At 41.3% G+C, this 22,362-nt stretch overlaps 1 protein-coding gene across 1 annotated transcript in view; it reads right to left on the reverse strand.

Annotated features, from left to right (window-relative positions):
* LOC124619827 (cadherin-related tumor suppressor) overlaps positions 1-22,362 on the reverse strand; it is a 300,923-nt gene that overhangs the window by 21,863 nt on the left and 256,698 nt on the right. The window contains exons 24-26 of the mRNA XM_047146436.1: positions 9,901-10,195; positions 8,887-9,084; positions 4,319-4,569 (exon numbers count right to left, since the gene is read on the reverse strand). Coding sequence (XP_047002392.1) covers positions 4,319-4,569; positions 8,887-9,084; positions 9,901-10,195 — 744 coding nt within the window. The remainder of the gene's footprint in view (positions 1-4,318; positions 4,570-8,886; positions 9,085-9,900; positions 10,196-22,362) is intronic.

The following is a 22,362-nucleotide window of genomic DNA, read 5'->3' on the forward strand; positions in this document are numbered from 1 at the left end:
AATATAACATTCCACAAATAACGTCAGTTAACTGGGGAATTAACTACAAACGAAGTAGTTATTTCTCAGGAAATTGATCTGTATAGGTTCCACAATTTTTAGAATTGTATGAGGTTACAATACACCATCAGCAGATGTTCTAACACATTCATTCTATAATGATAGAATCAGTTCAGCGTAACTGTGTCAAAGTGTTCTCTGGAATTAAAAATAATGCCACAGGTTGGCCAATATTGTTGTGTATTCTCTCCTAAGTGCTTTTCTTTGGCAAAGCTCAGATATGAAAATAGTCTGAGGACATGGAAAAGCTATGTAATGGTTGCTTTTACAGTTTTTTCCACCCTTTTCCTAAACTATCCCCTCAGATACTCATCTTGAAGATCAATGCATGTAGTGCTACAACTTTCCAAGTTTTTAACAGCATCAGTAAATCCAGTTTTTTCCAACCTTGCAAAGGAAGCATCTGTCTCAGATTAAACTTGCTCATTCGATATGAATATCCATCAACCCAGCCATTTCTTTGAGTTCAAAACCAAAATGTGGTTGTTGGGAGCCAAGTCTGGTGAACATCGTTATGGGGATGTAGAAGCACTCCAAAGTTTAAGGCCATGCAGTATTGTTGCAGCAACATTCCAATACATGATGGGATATTATAATGATGTCAGCAAACATTTGTCTTTGCAGAAGAGATGTTAACATTCAATGTGAATAGTATCATTCAATTTGTTCATTAGTGAAACATAATGTTCCTTGGAGAGGCCTCTACCATAGTGAAGGTCGCTTGCAAACACCATATTTATTGACTCCTAACACCTATCAAGATGAATTTTTTTCAGTATCTAAAACTGAATGTGAATATGGTTTTCGGTACTTGTATCAAACAATGTGCCACTTTCTAATATACCTATGTAGTTTTAACAGGATCACTATTAACCAGAATTTGAATGATCAAGCACTGCCCCAGGATTCAAAACACACCGTGCATTGAAATAAATATCATGACCTGCAACTGAAAGCAGTTTTTTATTTTATTTTATACAACCGAATAAAATCTGTGGGTGGCCAACAACAATGTCTAATGCAGAAGAGTTGGAAGTCAACATAATTTTAGAAGTATGTTGTCTTGTGAGGATTTGTGGTCAAAAAGTTAAGAGGCAGTTCACGAGGTTGGCAAAGAGCTAAATAAAATTTCCAATAAATTCTGTGAGGGCACAATAGTGAATAGCATCACCACTTAAGATGGCCACACAGATTCATAGCGGTATGGCCAAACACACACACACACACACACACACACACACACACACACACACACACACACACACACACAGAGTCATTCCTCACCTTCATACAGGCTACAAGATACAGTAAATACAAAACAGCAGTAAGTAGGATCTACCTGCTCAGCAGTTCCTTCCTCTATAGGACTGCTTGGTGTGTGCTGAATGCAAATAAACACAATGATTGGTGTGCAAACGCTGCTCAGCTAATGTTTACAAGCTAGTCTGCAGAGTACTCCATAGAAATGAGCAGCACCAGCATCATAACCTTCAGAACTCAGTGCATGCATATCACATGCCTGCCGAGTGTGGGGCAGGTGTCCGTCTGCCAGGCAGTGTGCTTAAGATGCCACCTGGCTGCTAGCAAAACAGTTCTATCTGTGAAGCCACAATGCTGTGTCCAGAGTTCCAAATGCAGCACATACTAGAGGATCCACAGGGTAGCATCACAACAAGCAGATAGCAGTCACTACCAGATGAAATGCCTCTACCAATCATAGCCTCAACAGACACTGTGCTCCTGGGACAATATACGCTAGGTGATCTTAGATTTTGTGCTTGTGTCAAGCTGTCACCTTCAGATACAACATCTCACTGGACTTAAATAGCATATACTAGCAGCCCACTCTCCTGATCCTGTGGTCGGCACTACATTACAAAGTCACTGACGCACATGCGAGTGGCCATTCTGTATGCACCTCTGTAAATGTGTGGTTGCATGCAGCTTAATCTAACTATACTGAACTAAATGACTCTTCTCACATACCACAGACTGATAGGGTTTATCTTTCTGATCAATTCTCTGCTGGCATCAGACAGGCTAATCTAATATGACAGCTTATTTTTTATTAGTGTCTGTTACAAACAGGTTTGTAGTTTAATGAATTCCTGTTTTGAAACAGTCACAATTTCCAAACTGAGATCATATCAACTCTCATCTTTCTGATGACAGCTGGGCCTATCTGTAACCCATCCCTCTGCAATTCTAATCTCTTATCACCAGTACAATGTAATTGTTCTGTACATCCTACCAGATTGAAATAATTTGGGCCCCTTTCTCTGTGAGTTGCAACTTTCACAATTATTTCTGTATGTCAAATTGTTGCCTTTGAAACATACATTGTGGCTTTAATGAGCCTGTAAATCCTTACTCTTTCAAGTCTTGTTCATCTCAATAAACAAACTAGTAGCCTCAGTGACTTATAACTTTCTTGGGACTCCTTCATCTTCATCTACATCTACATACATACTCCCCAAGCCACGATGTGGTAGAGGGTATCTTGTACCACTACTAGTTATTTTCTTTTCTCTTGCATTTGTAAACAGAAAAATTTCTGTCTATATGCTTCCATACGAGTCCTAATTTCTCTTGTCTTATCTTTGTGGTCCTTACATGAAATGTACATTGGTGGCAGTAGAATCATTCTGTAGTCAGCTTGAAATGCTGGTTCTCTAAATTTTCTCAACGGCTTTCCTTGAAAAGAATGCTTTCCCTCCAGGAATTCCCATTTGAATTCCCAAAGCAACTCTGTAATATTTGTGTGTTGATTGAACCTACTGGTAACACATCTGGCAGCCTGCCTCTGAATTGCTTCGATGTCTTCCTTTAGTCCAACTTGGTGAGGAACCCAAACACTTGAACAGTATCCAAGAATGGGTTGCACTGGTGTTCTATATGTGGTCTCCTTTACAAGTGACCAATAGTTTCCTAAAATTCTCCGAATAAACCAAAATTGACCGTTTGCCTTCCCTGCTACAGTCCTTACATACTCGTTTCATTTGCTATAGCTTTGTAGCATTACATCTACATACTTAATCAACATGGCTGTGTCAAGCACCACATTACTAATATTGTATTCAAACATTATGGGGTAGTTTTTTCTACTCACTGTCATTAACTTACATTTTTCTACATTTAGAGCTAGCTGCCATGCATCACATCGACTAGAAATTTTGTCTAAATTACCTTGAAACCTCCTACAATCACTCGAAGATGATACCTTCCCATATGCCATGGCATCATCAGCAAACAGCTGCAGATTGTTGCTCATCCTGCCTGTCAGATCATTTATGTTTACAGAGAATAGCAGTGATCCTATCACACTGCCCTGGGGTGTTTCTGATCGTACCCTTGCCTCTGAGGAACACCTGCTGTTGAGAACAACTTACTGGATTCTATTACTTAAGAAGCCTTCGAGCCACTCACATTCTCACATGTCTGGCAACCTACTCCATATGCTTGTAACTTCATTAAGAGGCTGTTGTGGGGCTCCTAATTCTGGAAGATTGTACTGAGTCTCCATCAGATTCATATGAACCAGAGTCCCCATGGACATTTTACTGTGAATTACTTCCACTCCTATTTGCACTAGAAGTAAAGTGCTTTGTTTTTGTACTACATGGGAATCATTATTTCAATGTGTGGAATCACACTCAAGACACTACAGAAAACGTAAAGCTCTTACTCATAGGCCTCTCTCCTGACCCTGCGGTTGGCACTGCACGTGAAATCACTGATGTGGATGCAAGTGGCCATTTTCTCTGTACCTTTGTGGTTGTGTGCCCGCCTGCAGTTTAATCTAACTATACTGAACTAAATGACTCTTCTCACATACCACAGGCTCGAAGGGTTTATATCTATCTGTGACCAATTCCCTGCTGGCATTGGCCAGGCTAATCCGAGTTGGTAGCTTATTTGCTATTAATGCCTGTTACAAATATGTTAATTGTAGTCTAATAAATTCCTATTCTGAAACAGATGCAGTTCTCAAACTAAGCTTGTATCAGCTTTCACTTCTCTGAAGATGGCTGGTCCTATGTGTAAGCCATCTCTCTGCAATCCTAATCACTTATCACCAGTTCACTGTTACTGCTCTGTGCATTCTACCAGGCTGAATTAATCTGGGTCACTTTTTCTTGAGTTGCAAGTTTCGCAAGTGTTTCTGTATGTCAAATTGTTACCTTCGAATGCATTATGGCTTTAACGAGCCCATCAATCTTTGCTCAGGTGACTGAGACATACGCAGCTGCAGACTCACCTTGCGACTGGCAGACGAGCTCTGCCCAGAGAGCTGGCTCATCACGGGACTGTTGAGTGAGCGCTCACTGTTGGAGTGCAGCACGTCCTTGCCGACACCTCCGGACGAAGATGTTGTTGCGAGCAAGGCGGACTGCAGGGGCTTCCCACTTATGTCCTGCAGTGTCAGGATTCTCGGTGCCTGCTGAGCCGACAGCTCAGAGGATGGGCTAAGGCGAGCTAATGGTGTGCTCTGGAGTACGGGACCTCCACCTGTGCAAAAAAGGCTGGTAAATCAAGTGAATTGATAGATCTTACTTCCAGATCACATTCCAGTGTTACAGGAATATTAAATGTTCTGTGTTGCAGATGTACATAACTAAGATTGGAAGCAACTCTCCAAAAGATGTGGGTTAGAAACTGACAATCAGTCTTAAGGAAGGCACAATATTATGGGGAAGTCATTGAGCTAACTATGATATGACCTTTGAAAATTGAATAAAGAAGTAAATGAAGAAATAAAGTAGTAGGAGATCAAACATTTTCTGCAAGTGAGACAAACATCAGAAGTGCTAAAATTGTGAGTCAATTGCCTAACAAAAACAAACTTACACACATCATTTAGTGAAAGGACGGAAAGCTTTCGTACAAACACCAGACTTTGGATTGGTCTTTTTCATTCTGGTGTTCTTTGTATCCTATTACAATCTCTTTTTCTCTAAATCTTTACTACATCAATTTTCTTCTACAATCTACACCTGCCCTAAAACCTTTCCCCATGACTCTTCACCTTCTGTGCTAGCTCCACTGGGCTAAGATGCTGTCCTACGCATCCAGATCAGCTTGCGCATTTTAGCAACTATTAAAAATAGACTTTTTCTTACTATTTACTTTTAACAACTCTTAAATTTTGGATATCTGCTGCTTCATTTATTGCTCTAATCTACTCTGTGTTTCCTTGCAATGATTAATTTTTTGAACAGCTTATTTTATTGGTTGCCTTTCAGTGGTTATGGAGTGGTTTATTCACTCTAATATGAAGATTCTCCAACACAACAAAATATGATTACGTGTAATGGCAACAGTGTAACTGCAGAGCTTCATGGAGACACTCAGCAGTATGGGGCAACCATGCAAGGGTGTGAAGTGTATGTCACTGCTCACTCGGCCATACAACACTCCATGATCTACATCGGAAAGTTTCCAGTACGAGGTTACTTCCACAACTGATTTCCAGAAACATTCAGTGTAACTTGAGCACTGTCTGCACGAACACTGTCTTTTCCATTGTTTTCACAATGCCTTTTGCAAGCTAAATGTCTCTGAAAGATGCAGCTGCCACGCAACTGTAGACACAGTAGAAGCTGTTAGTAGAAAAATAAAAAACCACAAAAGATAAACATCGTAATACATTTGGATTTGTTCATTAAAATGTGTGCTTTTGTTATACAAGAAACTATAGCTTCTCATATAACTACAGCAAATGGAAAAATCGACCATAATATAAAGAAAGGAGGAATGCCTACATAAACAAAATCTGGAATAAAGTCACAGACCACAGACCTAAACGAGAAGTCCATTGATCACTTGTTTGAGTATGGGGCTTCAGTAAAAAGACTTTTGATACATGCTAGATAGTACGAGGCATCTTCTTTTAAGTAAGTACCATTCTGAAATTAAAAAAAGATATACTAAGATATCTCAATAATTTTATTTTTACATGAAAGCCTGTACCTTAAGCTACTTTTCTACATAATTTCCGTCAATATTGACGCACTTGTCATAACGTTGTACCAGTTTTAGAATATCCTCCTCATAGAAGTCTGCCGCCTGACTTGTTAACCACTGCATCACCACTGTTTTGACTTCGTCATCATCTTGAAGACGCTGACCGCCCAGGTGCAGGAACTGATGGCAGTCACTGGGTGCAAGATCGGGGCTGTACGGAGGATGGTCTAGAGTTTCGCATCGAGAAGATGTGATGAGATCTTTGGTCTGATTCGCCACATGCGGACGGGCATTGTCTTGCAGCAAAATGATGCCCTTGCTCAACTTCCATGGACTGTTGCTTTGATTCTGGTATGCCGTAGGCCACCCATGTTTCATCACCCGTAACAATTTGGCTTAAGAAATCATCACCGTCGTTGCGGTACCGCTCAAGGAAAGTCAATGCACTGTCCAAACCTTAGGTTTTGTGCACATCCGTGAACATTTGCGGTACCGAATGTGCGCACAATTTTTGGTAGTTCAAGTGTTCGGTCACAATGCCATGCAAAACACTACAAAAAACATTAGGAAAGTCATCCCGCAAGGAGGAAATCGTAAAGCGTCTGTTTTCTCTCACCTTACTGTCCACTTCCTACACCCAACTTTCATTAACGACCGAAGGACGCCCACTCCGTTGTTCATCATGCACATTTGTGTGGCCATCTTTAAATGCTTTCACCCACTTTCTTACCATTCCATCACACATAATGTTTTCTCCGTAAACTGCACAGATCTCACGATGAATATAGATCGCTTTTAGCACTTTAGCACTAAGAAATCTTATAACAGTCCGTACTTCACAGTCGGTGGGACTCATGATTATCGGAGGCATTTTAAACACTCAGTACACAACGTAAACAAAGAAGAATCAGACTGTAATTGCGTCAGTGTGTAGATTAAGGTACAGGCTTTCATGTACAAATAAAATTCTTGTGATATCTTAGCACGTCTTTTTTTAATTTCAAAATGATACTTACTTAAAAAACACGCCTTGTAATTTCAGCCAAATAATTCTCCATATACTGGCACATCATTACATAAAATATTTAAAGCAGTAACAATATAAATCATCTGAGATAATTAGGAGTTGAGTGTGAAAGAGTAAGCCACTAGGTGCATCACGAGCGGATGTAGGCAAAATCTTGAAGGGAATTGGGTTATTTTTAAGACTTGTGTACATTAAAAGTGAGATAAATGTTGGTGGGAGGAAGTATTATGAAAAAATACTAATTATAGAATTCAGAGGAAAGATAGCAATAACAAAATAAGAAGTCGATAAAGAAGATGTGTTTGAAATTTAAGTGGCTCAGGTGTTTCAAGATTAACAGTCACACGTGCATGATGTGAGACAATAATTGTCTTCTATGGGATTTCATCAAAACTCTAGTGATATCTACATCTACATCTACATTCATACTCCACAAGCCACCTGACGGTGTGTGGCGGAGGGTACCTTAAGTACCTCTATCGGTTCTCCCTTCTATTCCAGTCTCGTATTGTTTGTGGAAAGAAGGATTGTCGGTATGCTTCTGTGTGGGCTCTAATCTCTCTGATTTTATCATCATGGTCTCTTCGCGAGATATACGTTGGAGGAAGCAATATACTGCTTGACTCTTCGGTGAAGGGATGTTCTCGAAACTTTAACAAAAGCCCGTACTGAGCTACTGAGCGTCTCTCCTGCAGAGTCTTCCACTGGAGTTTATCTATCATCTCCGTAACACTTCCACGATTACTAAATGATCCTGTAACGAAGCGCGCTGCTCTCTGTTGGATCTTCTCTATCTTTTCTATCAACCCTATCTGGTACGGATCCCACACTGCTGAGCAGTATTCAAGCAGTGGGCGAACAAGCGTACTGTAACCTACTTCCTTTGTTTTCGGATTGCATTTCCTTAGGATTCTTCCAATGAATCTCAGTCTGGCATCTGCTTTACCAATGATCAACTTTATATGATCATTCCATTTTAAATCACTCATAATGCGTACTCCCAGATAATTTATGGAATTAACTGCTTCCAGTTGCTGACCTGCTATATTGTAGCTAAATGATAAGGGATCTATCTTTCTATGTATTCACAGCACATTACACTTGTCTACATTGAGATTCAATCGCCATTCCCTGCACCATGTGTCAATTCGCTGCAGATCCTCCTGCATTTCAGTACACTTTTCCAATGTTACAACCTCTCGATATACCACAGCATCGTCCACAAAAAGCCTCAGTGAACTTCCAATGTCATCCACAAGGTTATTTATGTATATTGTGAATAGCAATGGTCCTACGACACTTCCCTGCGGCACACCTGAAATCACTCTTACTTCGGAAGACTTCTCTCCATTGAGAACGACATGCTGCGTTATATGCTGATATTCATTGGGAAATTTCTGTTATGCTGAAATATCATTGTGAAGGTAAGTGGGGACTGAAGTACTGTCAGGTCGAAATGTGGATTAATAAACAGTTAGTACAAGTGTTGTTTGTCAAAATAACTGAATATTAACCCTGTCAATACCAACTTAAAAAGTGCAGTGTAATCGAGCTGCACAAAAATTAAAACAGGGCCATTGGATCGGTACTGGGCACACCGTCACAGGTCTTAATGTTCCCTCGAATGTGAGTCCTTCACATCCAACCAAATGACATCTGAATGCCTCAATTAAATCTGCAACCACTAATAACCATTGAAATGTAGCAAGAGGTGGTGGAAGATTACAGTGCCCACGCACATACTTAAGCAATTACCCATTTGCTCTTTTTGGGCAAAAAAATAAGAAAAAAAAAATCAGCCACAGCAAAAAAGAAAAAAAGACACTACAGCTTACCTGCTCCCGAGCCAGCCGCCACGGAGCCCGGCCCCGGCCCTGGCGCACCGGGTGAACTGTCAGCTGGGGGCGGGGGAGCCGCCTGGCGCGGGGAATCCCTCTGCGGTGGTGCAAAACCGCCACGGGGCGAGTGCCGGTGCTGCTGCTGCTGCGCCGCCGCGCTCCCACTGGCAGAGTGCTTGTGGTGGTAGCCCACCCCTGTGGCAGACAGAACTGCTGCTTTGTAAATCCACCCATCTCGTCTCACAGGAACTGGCATCATTGTTCTCGAAAATCGAGCTACTTCTCTACTCGAGATGTGCTAACACTACACGTCTCCAGAAAAGTTACTGTTACTAGCACATATTACACAAAATAGCTGATGACGAAGTTATATTAGAGCACTAATTGTGGATCTATGAAAGGTCAATGGTGTTAACAAAATTTTACGGCTTTACTGATGTACTTTTGCTAGTAAAAGTGCATCACATACAGACAATTTATCATTAATCTCAGTTCTTTATAGCAGCTAGGAGTTTTTAACTACTGTGAAATCATACTTTATGAAATCACACTCATATTTGTAATCAAGAAAAACTGAAGTTCAAATGTAAGATTGTCAAAAGTGTGAGGAGATTTGTTAGCGAGAGACAATCGACAACTTGCAGCGCGGAGTAGGATTATTTAGTACAATAGTAAAAATGGTATGAGGCTCCTGTGGCTAGAATAAATGTTAAAATGTGGTACAAACTATTTTTATTTAGTTCACTGCTCACTGTTAACTGGCAGCAGGTTTCTTGTCACTCAAAAAGCAGAAAAGCACGGAAATACATAACAGCAGCTAGACGAGTCAGAACCTTGTGCTGAAATTGATAGCAGTAGGATAACAAAAATATAAATGCATGGAAAAAGATACAAACACCAGTTCATATATGCACGAACATTTTCTGACTTATTTTCTCAGCCTTCTAGTCACTTATTATATCTGTTAAGTAATGTATTCATTAAAAAATGTATTCAGTTACACATTCTTACCAACGGTCGGTGGTGGAAGATGAGGAGGTGTGGCCCGATATTTTCTGACATTTCCACCTTCACGGTACCCTTTGTAGTGGTACACTATGTCTATATCGGACGGCGCGATGGAACTCGCATTCTCTAGATCGTAGTGCTCGGGCAGGTCAGGGTCGTTGGGCCCGACCGACGCCGACGTGGGCTGGGGAGCGGGAGCGGGTGCGGAGGACGGGGCGCTCAGCTGCGGCGGCTGCAACGGCTTCCCCACCACTTCACGTTCGATAATATCTGGACGCTGTGCCACGATCTCGCGTTCCTGCACAAAACAGACTGTCGATTAGATTGTGCAGTGGCCGAGCTCTGTTAAACGACTCTTTTTTTCCTTAAAAACCGCATTATATTCTTCTTTTTTTAAATACTGCTTGCACAGAAACTTGTATTAGTTGTGGCAGATATCTCCCACAATACAAGCAAGAGAGTCAGAGAAACATAACAAAAAAAAATGAATAGGTAGAACATTTATTCTCACTAGAAAGGAAGAGTACAGTGAATATTATGGAGGCTCACAGGCTGACACAGTGTATATGTTTCTTGAAGTTTCAGGATTACAAATTGTTGTCTCCTTCCAAAACCTGTGAAACAGTACCATCTTCGTGCACAATTTCAGTGAGTTTTCTATTCTGTGAGAATCTTACTCCAGACAGGAAACATTTTGGCAGTGAAATTCACTGAGGAATCCCATTTCAATCAAATACGTTCCCAGTCGTAGCACCTTCTGTGTTCATTTTATGTTCTTTAAGGAGCTTGCTACATATTTTTATTGTTTCCTTTCTTATTTCACAAACTTTTCATTGTCATACAATGGAAAACTGGCGTGAAATAACACCATCCGTTTTCTTTATCATGTCTTTGCAAGTGTATTAATAACATTAATCTCAACCCCAATAAATAAGTTCACCTAAAGTAGACTACCTCTTAGAATTAAGTTCTATGTTGCAGTCGAATGTATGTTCTTTTGAGATTTTCTGGCAGATTAAAGCTGTATGCTACGCCACAATCTTACTTTTCATGAACAATGCAGCACTGTCCACAAAACATGAGGTTCCAGTTTTGAATCCTGGTCTAGCACACAGCTTTAATTTGTCACGAATTATCATATGCTTCTCATGCCGTTTCCAATATCTCATGTATTTATCACCATTACCATCTTCCTACACAGAAAAAGAAAGATTCACACACAATCTTTACTTGTGAGTATTTGTAATACGATGCCATTCGTGAAATTATCTGCTGCTAAATGTCTTCCGTGTCAACTCACGAAAGTATTTTGAAATTTCTTCATTGGCTGTGAATTCCTTGTTAACAGCTGTATTAGGTACAACTGTACTACCCATAGTGACATATGAAAATTTCTGCCGGACCGGAACTCAAACCCAGATTTCCTGCTTATCGAGAGTGGTCTCTTTAACCACTTCAGCTGTCCTTGAATGCTCCCTGGATTGACCCAAGCCACCATACCTCACACTGTCTACATCATACATCGTAGTCCCCTAAATTCATCACCTAATGCTCGCAACACTACTTGGATACCTGCAACAGTGACAATGAGACAAAGAGGGATCAAGACCAATGTTGTGATTGCCATGTGCCTGTCTAAGCTCGCAATACTTACTTGTACGTCTGAAACGACAGACATTACTGACAATTCAAAGCTGTACAATGTACTTCCCAGCACAGTCCAGCACAAATTTTCATATGTCACTATTGAGTAGTAGACCTATAACAAAATATGGCCGACGTTATGGAATTCACAGCCAGTGAATAAATTTTGAAGTATTTTGTACAGAATGAGATTTTCACTCTGCAGCGGAGTGTGCGCTGATATGAAACTTACTGGCAGATTAAAACTGTGTGCCGGACCGAGACTCGAACTCGGGACCTTTGCCTTTTGTGGGCAAGTGATCTACCAGCTGAGCTACCCAAGTCGACTCACGCCCCGTCCTCACAGCTTTACTTCTGCCAGTACCTCGTCTCCTACCTTCCAAACTTTACAGAAGCTCTCCCGCGAACCGTGCAGGACTAGCACTCCTGAAAGAAAGGATATTGCAGAGTCATGGCTTAGCCACAGCCTAGGGGATGTTTCCAGAATGAGATTTTCACTCTGCAGCGGAATGTGCGCTGATATGAAACTTACTGGCAGATTTAAACTGTATGCCGGACCGAGACTCGAACTCGGGACCTTTGCCTTTCGCGAGCAAGTGCTCTACCAACTGAGCTACCCAAGCTGTGAGGAGGGGGCGTAAGTCGTGCTCGGGTAGTTCAGTTGGTAGAGCATTTGCCCGCGAAAGGCAAAGGTCCCGAGTTCGAGTCTCGATCTGGCACACAGTTTTAATCTGCCAGTAAGTTTCTTATTTTGTACAGGTTTGGATTGGCAACAATGTCTACTCCTTCAGACGCACATGTCAAGTATTGTGCCAGTGACTCGAATGGGCTGTGAGTACGCTGCCAGTTACAAAAAATCTGTTGGCAGACACTAGAGTACTGCTACCTCAGCATTCAGCACTCTACAGGTTGCCTTACAATAGACTGGTCTGCTCCAAATATGGTGCCTAGGGCAGCACTTTGCAGTTTTACATGAAACTGAGTGGGGATTTTCTGTCACAGTAATGTCATCTGGATGAGTATTACTTTGCCCTCTGCACAGCTGAAGATCACAATCAGTGGTATCTTCACCACAGATACATCTCTTATCAACAGGCATGAGGGCCATTCTGTCCTGACACCAGACCAGGATTTTGTCACAATCACCGACGATGTGCTGCATCTCAACTTTGATACTGTCTTTGACTCTGGCTGCAGCACCTGTGCACCCTCAGAGCCGACATTCTCTGATAGCTCCGGCTACTAGATTCGAGGCCTGATAGCTCTGATTTTCTTTATGCTTTTGGGCATTGAATGGGGTCCAACTCCAGGAAGCCACTCCACGTCAGCTGATCAGTGGTACTCCGCCATCTCCAGATGTCCCAGCTGCGTTTTGGCTGACCGGCAGTACATGTGACTGACTGCCTTTCAGCACCGGTCTGAGCTTACACCATCAATTCTGTGAGACCACTCCAGCCAGCTACCACAGGCACTGCCGATGTCGCAGTCTGCCAGCAGACGTAGGCAATGTTACATTCCACTGCTATGGGACTTCCCGACTGCTGGCACTGGCTGACTCGTGTGTAGAATGAGCAATCAATAAAGCTGTTTATCGTATGAGAGCATTCTCTGGCCTTGCCATCGTCACGGACCTGGCATTTGCCGTTCTCTGTGGTCACGTCACCTGTATTTGACATCCTGAAGGCCAGGACGATCCTGCAATCCCTGGATGTCTGTGCAGTACAAAAAATTTACAGTTCAACAGTTAATTTCACCAACACCTACATCCATACTCTGCAAACTACTGTGCAGTGCACTGCAGATAGTGCTTCCCACAGTACCACAAATTGGGGCTTCTTCACATTCCATTTGCATGTGGGGAGTGGGTATACAGACTGCCAAATTGCTTCTGGACATACTGAGATTAGTGTAATCTAAACTTCCAAGTTGGCTACAGGAGCAGTACATGGGGAGGGGGATGGAGGTCGTGCATTCCATGTGAAATAAAAATACCAAATTTATCTCACCATTTTTTATTCTGCTAAAATTTGGTGGTAGCTCAGACTAAAAAAACTACCCCATTTCAATATCAACAGGCATGAGGGCCATTCTGTCCTGACACCAGACCAGGATTTTGTCACAATCACCGACGATGTGCTGCATCTCAACTTTGATACTGTCTTTGACTCTGGCTGCAGCACCTGTGCACCCTCAGAGCCGACATTCTCTGATAGCTCCGGCTACTAGATTCGAGGCCTGATAGCTCTGATTTTCTTTATGCTTTTGGGCATTGAATGGGGTCCAACTCCAGGAAGCCACTCCACGTCAGCTGATCAGTGGTACTCCGCCATCTCTAGATGTCCCAGCTGCGTTTTAGCTGACCGGCAGTACATGTGACTGACTGCCTTTCAGCACCGGTCTGAGCTTACACCATCAATTCTGTGAGACCACTCCAGCCATCTACCACAGGCGCTGCCGATGTCGCAGTCTGCCAGCAGACGTAGGCAATGGGACTTCCCGACTGCTGGCACTGGCTGACTCGTGTGTAGAATGAGCAATCAATAAAGCTGTTTATCGTATGAGAGCATTCTCTGGCCTTGCCATCGTCACGGACCTGGCATTTGCCGTTCTCTGTGGTCATGTCACCTGTATTTGACATCCTGAAGGCCAGGACGATCCTGCAATCCCTGGATGTCTGTGCAGTACAAAAAATTTACAGTTCAACAGTTAATTTCACCAACACCTACATCCATACTCTGCAAACTACTGTGCAGTGCACTGCAGATAGTGCTTCCCACAGTACCACAAATTGGGGCTTCTTCACATTCCATTTGCATGTGGGAAGTGGGTATACAGACTGCCAAATTGCTTCTGGACATACTGAGATTAGTGTAATCTAAACTTCCAAGTTGGCTACAGGAGCAGTACATGGGGAGGGGGTGGAGGTCGTGCATTCCATGTGAAATAAAAATACCAAATTTATCTCACCATTTTTTATTCTGCTAAAATTTGGTGGTAGCTCAGACTAAAAAAACTACCCCATTTCCATTTTTTAAAAAATCTCATACAGTTTTTGCAATACAGCTGTGTAAAAGTTTCAAAAACTGGCTAAAAAAAGTGAACAGACTATTTTAAAATCACTATAGGAGCTGTCCTAATTGAGATAGTGGTCTGGGAAAGGTATCATTCTGCATCATTTTTTATGCTCTTTCCAGTGATATACTACACATAATAGGTTCCAATTAAGATTAAAAAATATAAGCTGAATTTCTGATTTAATTTTTTCCAGAACTAACTAACTAAAAATTTTCAAAAAATTTCCACAAATACTTAGTTCTGCAACACGTGGCAAAATACAAATATGGGATGATGATGGGTTCATTGTGAAAAAAAAAATATTCTTTACCTTGTTTTTCATTAATAGCCTCACAATTGAAACTAATAGCCTACTAACTGGAGAACAAAAATACTGAACATGGGACCTATAACTACAAATTTAAATAAGGTATGAAGAAAACGTACTTATTGATGTAAAAGTTCTGGTCCATGATGCTTAGACCAGAACTATTAAATACATGCTTGTTTTTGAACTGTAGATACCTATATATGTAGCTAAATGTAACACAATAGGTACTAACAGTTTTAAATAACTATCTATAAAAGCTGCCTTCCAAAAAATTAATTCCAAATAAAACCATTAATACTCTATAAGCGCGCGCGCACCCACACGCACGCACGCATGCACACACACATATATATATATAATGGAAGGAAACATTCCACGTGGGAAAAATTATATATAAAAACAAAGATGAGGTGACTTACCGAACAAAAGCGCTGGCAGGTCGATAGACACACAAACAAACACAAACATACACACAAAATTCAAGCTTTCGCAACAAACTGTTGCCTCATCAGGAAAGAGGGAAGGAGAGGGGAAGACGAAAGGAAGTGGGTTTTAAGGGAGAGGGTAAGGAGTCATTCCAATCCCGGGAGCGGAAAGACTTACCTTAGGGGGAAAAAAGGACAGGTATACACTCGCACACACGCACATATCCATCCACACATACAGACACAAGCAGACATATTTCCCTCTCCCTTAAAACCCACATCCTTTCGTCTTTCCCTCTCCTTCCCTCTTTCCTGATGAAGCAACCGTTGGTTGCGAAAGCTTGAATTTTGTGTGTATGTTTGTGTTTGTTTGTGTGTCTGTCGACCTGCCAGCACTTTCATTTGGTAAGTCACATCATCTTTGTTTTCAGATATATATTTCCTACGTGGAATGTTTCCCTCTATTTTTTATATATATATATATATATATATATATATATATATATATATATATATATATATATATATATATATATATATATATATGTCTAAAAAGAAAGATGATGAAACTTACCAAACAAAAGCGCTGGCAGGTCGATAGACACACAAACAAACACAAACATACACACAAAATTCTAGCTTTCGCAACCAATGGTTGCCTCGTCAGGAAAGAGGGAAGGAGAAGGAAAGACAAAAGGATATGGGTTTTAAGGGAGAGGGTAAGGAGTCATTCCAATCCCGGGAGCGGAAAGACTTACCTTAGGGGGAAAAAAGGACAGGTATACACTCGCACACACACACATATCCATCCACACATACACAGACACAAGCAGACATTTGAAATGTCTGCTTGTGTCTGTGTATGTGTGGATGGATATGTGTGTGTGTGCGAGTGTATACCTGTCCTTTTTTCCCCCTAAGGTAAGTCTTTCCGCTCCCGGGATTGGAATGACTCCTTACCCTCTCCCTTAAAACCCATATCCTTTTGTCTTTCCTTCTCCTTCCCTCTTTCCTGACGAGGCAACCATTGGTTGCGAAAGCTAGAATTTTGTGTGTATGTTTGTGTTTGTTTGTGTGTCTATCGACCTGCCAGCGCTTTTGTTTGGTAAGTTTCATCATCTTTCTTTTTAGACATATTTTTCCCACGTGGAATGTTTCCCTCTATATATATATATATATATATATATATATATATATATATATATATATATATATATATATATATATAGACACACACACACACACACTCCTGGAAATGGAAAAAAGAACACATTGACACCGGTGTGTCAGACCCACCATACTTGCTCCGGACACTGCGAGAGGGCTGTACAAGCAACGATCACATGCACGGCACAGCGGACACACCAGGAACCGCGGTGTTGGCCGTCGAATGGCGCTAGCTGTGCAGCATTTGTGCACCGCCGCCGTCAGTGTCAGCCAGTTTGCCGTGGCATACGGAGCTCCATCGCAGTCTTTAACACTGGTAGCATGCCGCGACAGCGTGGACGTGAACCGTATGTGCAGTTGACGGACTTTGAGCGAGGGCGTATAGTGGGCATGCGGGAGGCCGGGTGGACGTACCGCCGAAATGCTCAACACGTGGGGCGTGAGGTCTCCACAGTACATCGATGTTGTCGCCAGTGGTCGGCAGAAGGTGCACGTGCCCGTCGACCTGGGACCGGACCGCAGCAACGCACGGATGCATGCCAAGACCGTAGGATCCTACGCAGTGCCATAGGGGACCGCACCGCCACTTCCCAGCAAATTAGGGACACTGTTGCTCCTGGGGTATTGGCGAGGACCATTCGCAACCGTCTCCATGAAGCTGGGCTACGGTCCCGCACACCGTTAGGCCATCTTCCGCTCACGCCCCAACATCGTGCAGCCCGCCTCCAGTGGTGTCGCGACAGGCGTGAATGGAGGGACGAATGGAGACGTGTCGTCTTCAGCGATGAGAGTCGCTTCTGCCTTGGTGCCAATGATGGTCGTATGCGTGTTTGGCGCCGTGCAGGTGAGCGCCACAATCAGGACTGCATACGACCGAGGCACACAGGGCCAACACCCGGCATCATGGTGTGGGGAGTGATCTCCTACACTGGCCGTACACCACTGGTGATCGTCGAGGGGACACTGAATAGTGCACGGTACATCCAAACCGTCATCGAACCCATCGTTCTACCATTCCTAGACCGGCAAGGGAACTTGCTGTTCCAACAGGACAATGCACGTCCGCATGTATCCCGTGCCACCCAACGTGCTCTAGAAGGTGTAAGTCAACTACCCTGGCCAGCAAGATCTCCGGATCTGTCCCCCATTGAGCATGTTTGGGACTGGATGAAGCGTCGTCTCATGCGGTCTGCACGTCCAGCACGAACGCTGGTCCAACTGAGGCGCCAGGTGGAAATGGCATGGCAAGCCGTTCCACAGGACTACATCCAGCATCTCTACGATCGTCTCCATGGGAGAATAGCAGCCTGGATTGCTGCGAAAGGTGGATATACACTGTACTAGTGCCGACATTGTGCATGCTCTGTTGCCTGTGTCTATGTGCCTGTGGTTCTGTCAGTGTGATCATGTGATGTATCTGACCCCAGGAATGTGTCAATAAAGTTTCCCCTTCCTGGGACAATGAATTCACGGTGTTCTTATTTCAATTTCCAGGAGTGTATATAAAAATAGAGGGAAACATTAGAGGGAAACATTCCACGTGGGAAAAATATATTTAAAAACAAAGATGATGTGACTTACCATACGAAAGCGCTATATATATAATTCCGTTTTTAGTTTAATTGTGTATCGCTATGTATTAAAAAAATATTCTTCAAATACGACACGTGCACTTGAAAAACTCTGTGTTTGTCTGCTAATGTAAAATAATGTAAAATAGTCTATAAAAATGCTAATGTTCATTTGTTGCCATTCTTAAATCTTCTAAATTAGTTCACCAGTATCTTTCATTTGACAGAATGTTGCCATTGAATTCGCGCATGTGTTTATACGCAGCAATGACGATACGACTGCGAAAAGTTATAATAAGATATTAGACTGTGTTCATCTTATATTGTTAATTACGTCATTTTATGCTTATAATAAGCTGTTTTTCCTCATGAATGTAAATATTGACAATAAAAAATTTCTTTCCTTCTTGTAAAAAAAAAAGAAATAAAATAAAAACGCAAAAGTATAAATAAAACTATTTGCAACTAATGAGAATATTTTCAAGTATTCCTTCGGTGCTCATTGCCTGATCATGAACACCATATCTTTGCAAATGGCCACTAGAAACAAAATCTTACATACGCACTGCAGGGAAAGTGCTAAAATGGGACACATATCGCTCATACCTCAGCAAATATTATCATTTTATTCGCAAGTATAGTTGTTTCTTCTGTAGTTTATTCACTAAATGGAAGAGGCTTCAAGGTATCTTTTTGAATTGTTACATCAAACTGCGTGTCATTGTTTACATCTTCGACTTCAAGTAAGACATACTAAACAGGCCAACGTAATCAGCCCCTAAAGCCCCTAAAGCAGTCGGAAAAGAAGATCGGTCAAGCACCGGGTGGGGGTGGGGGGCAATTGCCCCCCCCCCCCCCCCCCCCCCCCCCCGGATCCGCCCCTGGTTGCGGTATGGCCTTTTCAAACGTCAATGTAGGGATAATAACTGCTTTATTCTAACAACATAGTGCACTATAATGGATTAGGAACATTTTAAAGTATAATTTTCCACCTAAGAAGAAAACAATGCAGAACACATCCTCTAAGTAAAGGCTCTAGACACTGAATGATTGTATCGACAGCAAGCATACACTGGCTCAAGTCTGTGGAAATGGAGTGTATGTTTCGATTAACATCTTTGGACCAGAAACATTATATATCAACACTTACACTTTTTTTCATACCTTATCTAAATTTGTAGTTGTAAGTCCCATATTCAATATTTTTGTTTTACCAATTTACCAAGCTTTTAGGTTAAATCGTACAGAATTAAATTAAGCAATCAACTGAACTTAATTATAGACTATGCTGCTTGGTTTTGTTTCACAACAATGATATTCTATATTTCTGATATTTTTTATTATCTCTCTGTGTACTTTACTTAAATTTCTATTTGTTAAAGGTGAATTATGTCAAAATGGGAATACTAGTGAAGAACAACCATCAGGAATATATTTTTTTAAATGAACCCCTTAACATTAAATTTTTTATATTTGGCATGTGATTTCTAATAGGGCCAAGCATTTATGAAAATACTTTGAAAACTTTAAATTATGTACTTTTTGGGAGAAAAATTTAGATCAAAATTCCAATTCATATTTTTAAAAAGTTTCTTAATTAGAACCTATGCTGTGTTGTATATCACTGGAAAGAGCATAAAAAATGTAGCAAAACGACACCTTTCTGAGCTCTCTAGCTCAATTAGGACAGCTCCTAGAATGATTTTTAAAAAGGTCGTTGATCCTTTTTTGGACAGTTTTGCAAAATTTTGCACAGCCATATTTCAGAAACAGTTTGAGATAAAAAAAATTGGAAATATGGTATTTTTCTTAGTCTCAGCGTCCAATATGAGTACACCAAATCTTAGGAACATCTAAAACGGTGAGGTAAAATTTTATTTGAAGTGTGTTGATTTGAGATGTAATGGCTAGACTGGTTATTGAAACATTGTAAACCTGATATCTATCATCAATCATCTGTCAGTTCAGGTTTTTCAGCACTTCTGGAACTCTCTTAAGTGGCCACTTGTGCTGCCCTTCTTTGTATAATTTCACTCTTTTCTATTAGTTCTATGTAGTATGCATCCTACGCACTTGAGTTGCATAAGTGTTTTGCATGCATTCATCTCTGTAGATGAGTGGATATCAAACTTTCCTGCTCAAGAGCCTCTGCGGCCACTTTTGTGGTGGCACCTCAGGCTGAATATGTACCCATCTTATTATTAATTAGAAAAATATATAAATTAACATGTTATGAGCCAACAACAGGCTAGCTATAGCAAGCGCACAATAAGCTGCTTGCTGCTCCACAAGTACTGATCATTAAAAGTTGGCACCATTCGGAGTACTACGTGTCGACTTTTCTGTTTCGAACTGCTGCCTCCCTGAAGATGTCACACTGTAACAGCCTGGAAAATGTTGTGTTGCTGTGTGAGTGAATGATGAATGAAAAACAGTAAATTTACTTACATTTAAATGCATTATGCAATTGAGACACAATCACAAATATTTACTACACATTTTGAATGTCATTTTTCTTCAACTCATTCCATTGCATTACGACAGCCTTCATTTCATTTTGTATCCCTCCTACAAGTAAGTACCAAATCTGAATATGAGATCATCAATACAATGCAAACAAATCCATATTACTTCACTGTCAAAATCATATCATAGCAGCTGATTGGTACATGTTGTGAATGCTCATGAGTTGTCAGTACTGGAAGACAAACAATAAAACATTCCCCCTCTCGCATCCTCTAACCCTGCAGTGACTGAGCTATTTATGTTCTCCACCTAAGAGAAGTGTAAACTTCATACAATACGTTATGGAATTCGCGAACATCAAATAAAATTAGGTACACCTTAAAATATTACTGCCTCTAAGCATTTTTATATGTTACAGGGCAGGAGAACTACACTCTTAAGAATCTGTTAATGTTAGTTGATGTCTTTGGATTTGGCTCTTAGTTGTTAGATACATATTATTATAAAATGTTGAGGATGGGGGGACCGCGCCTACTCGTCTCCACTGATTTCGTCCAAATCTGTGGCATATACAGGCCTTGGCCAGAAATGAAAATGACCGAAGTGGGAGTTCCAGATGGCTGTTCAGAAAACAATAGCATTTCTGGCATGGGTCGGTCGAGGCACGAGTCATTTGTGCTTATTTTGATTTCACGCAGTAGCTGACACATTGGAAACAGCACAGAATAACAATCAGAAGTTCATGAGGTAGTCCTTACTTGGGATTTTTTTTTTCTCTTTATGTTTATTTTCAATTTTTACATTACTTACATTGCAAATAAACTGGAATAATGCTCTATATATTGTACTTATTAACATTTTCTTACAAAACATCAAAAGGAGAGGTAAAGGAAAATTTAGGATTGAAAATAAATTTCCAGGAAGGGATTGTAAGACGTACACGAGAACTTCGTATACACATTTAGATACATTATTAATTTCCGTTGGTAGTTTACACAAGCTGAGGTGACATTCATCATGAAGACAGTGGGTGTAGTATTTTTCTCAGCATCTTGCACGCACTGCACACACAACATTTTTACAATTACATAGTTATTTTATTCCACAGAAAAACAAACTTGGTTTACATTCATAAAAGGTTCTCTCTCTCAGCATGCAGCTCAGGAGCAAACCACATGTAACTAATCATTTCAACAAATATTGAAGAGGGTATCTGATGATGTACAATGGGGTGTATTGTGAGGATATCTGGTGATGTACAATGGGATGTATTTTGATGCAGCCTTCCAGGGATGTGATATCTTTGTCTGCTACGATGAGATAAGAGTAGTTTTGAAGCTTTTTGACCAAATTCTTTACCTGATGATAAAAAGAGCCATTGCATGGTTGCACTAGTGGAGTGCATTGGGAGGGGGGGGGGGGGGGGGGGGGGGGGGGATCACTGTAATGCTGTGTAAGCACAATCCTCCATCTTCAAAAATCTCTTTGTATAACTGCGCATTTGTTTCTCGTCCTCATTGGTCAACTAACAGAAGAAATTTGGTCTCCTACATGTGAGGCTTCACTACTCCATAAAAAAAAGGAAGGGGAGAGAATATATGAGAGAGAGAGAGAGAGAGAGAGAGAGAGAGAGAGAGAGAGAGAGAGAGACAGAGAGAGAGGAAGTAAGTTTCCCGGATTTTGATGCAGTAGTAGCGATGTTCCCAACAACTGACGGGCTGCTTTCACCTGCACCAGGAAGCTATTGTTTGCTTGCAGCTGTTGAGGGTTGTTCAAAGGCCAAAATGAACACTTTAATTACAATCCT

This window comes from Schistocerca americana, chromosome 6 (assembly GCF_021461395.2).
Source record: "Schistocerca americana isolate TAMUIC-IGC-003095 chromosome 6, iqSchAmer2.1, whole genome shotgun sequence".
Classification (NCBI taxonomy): domain Eukaryota; kingdom Metazoa; phylum Arthropoda; class Insecta; order Orthoptera; family Acrididae; genus Schistocerca; species Schistocerca americana.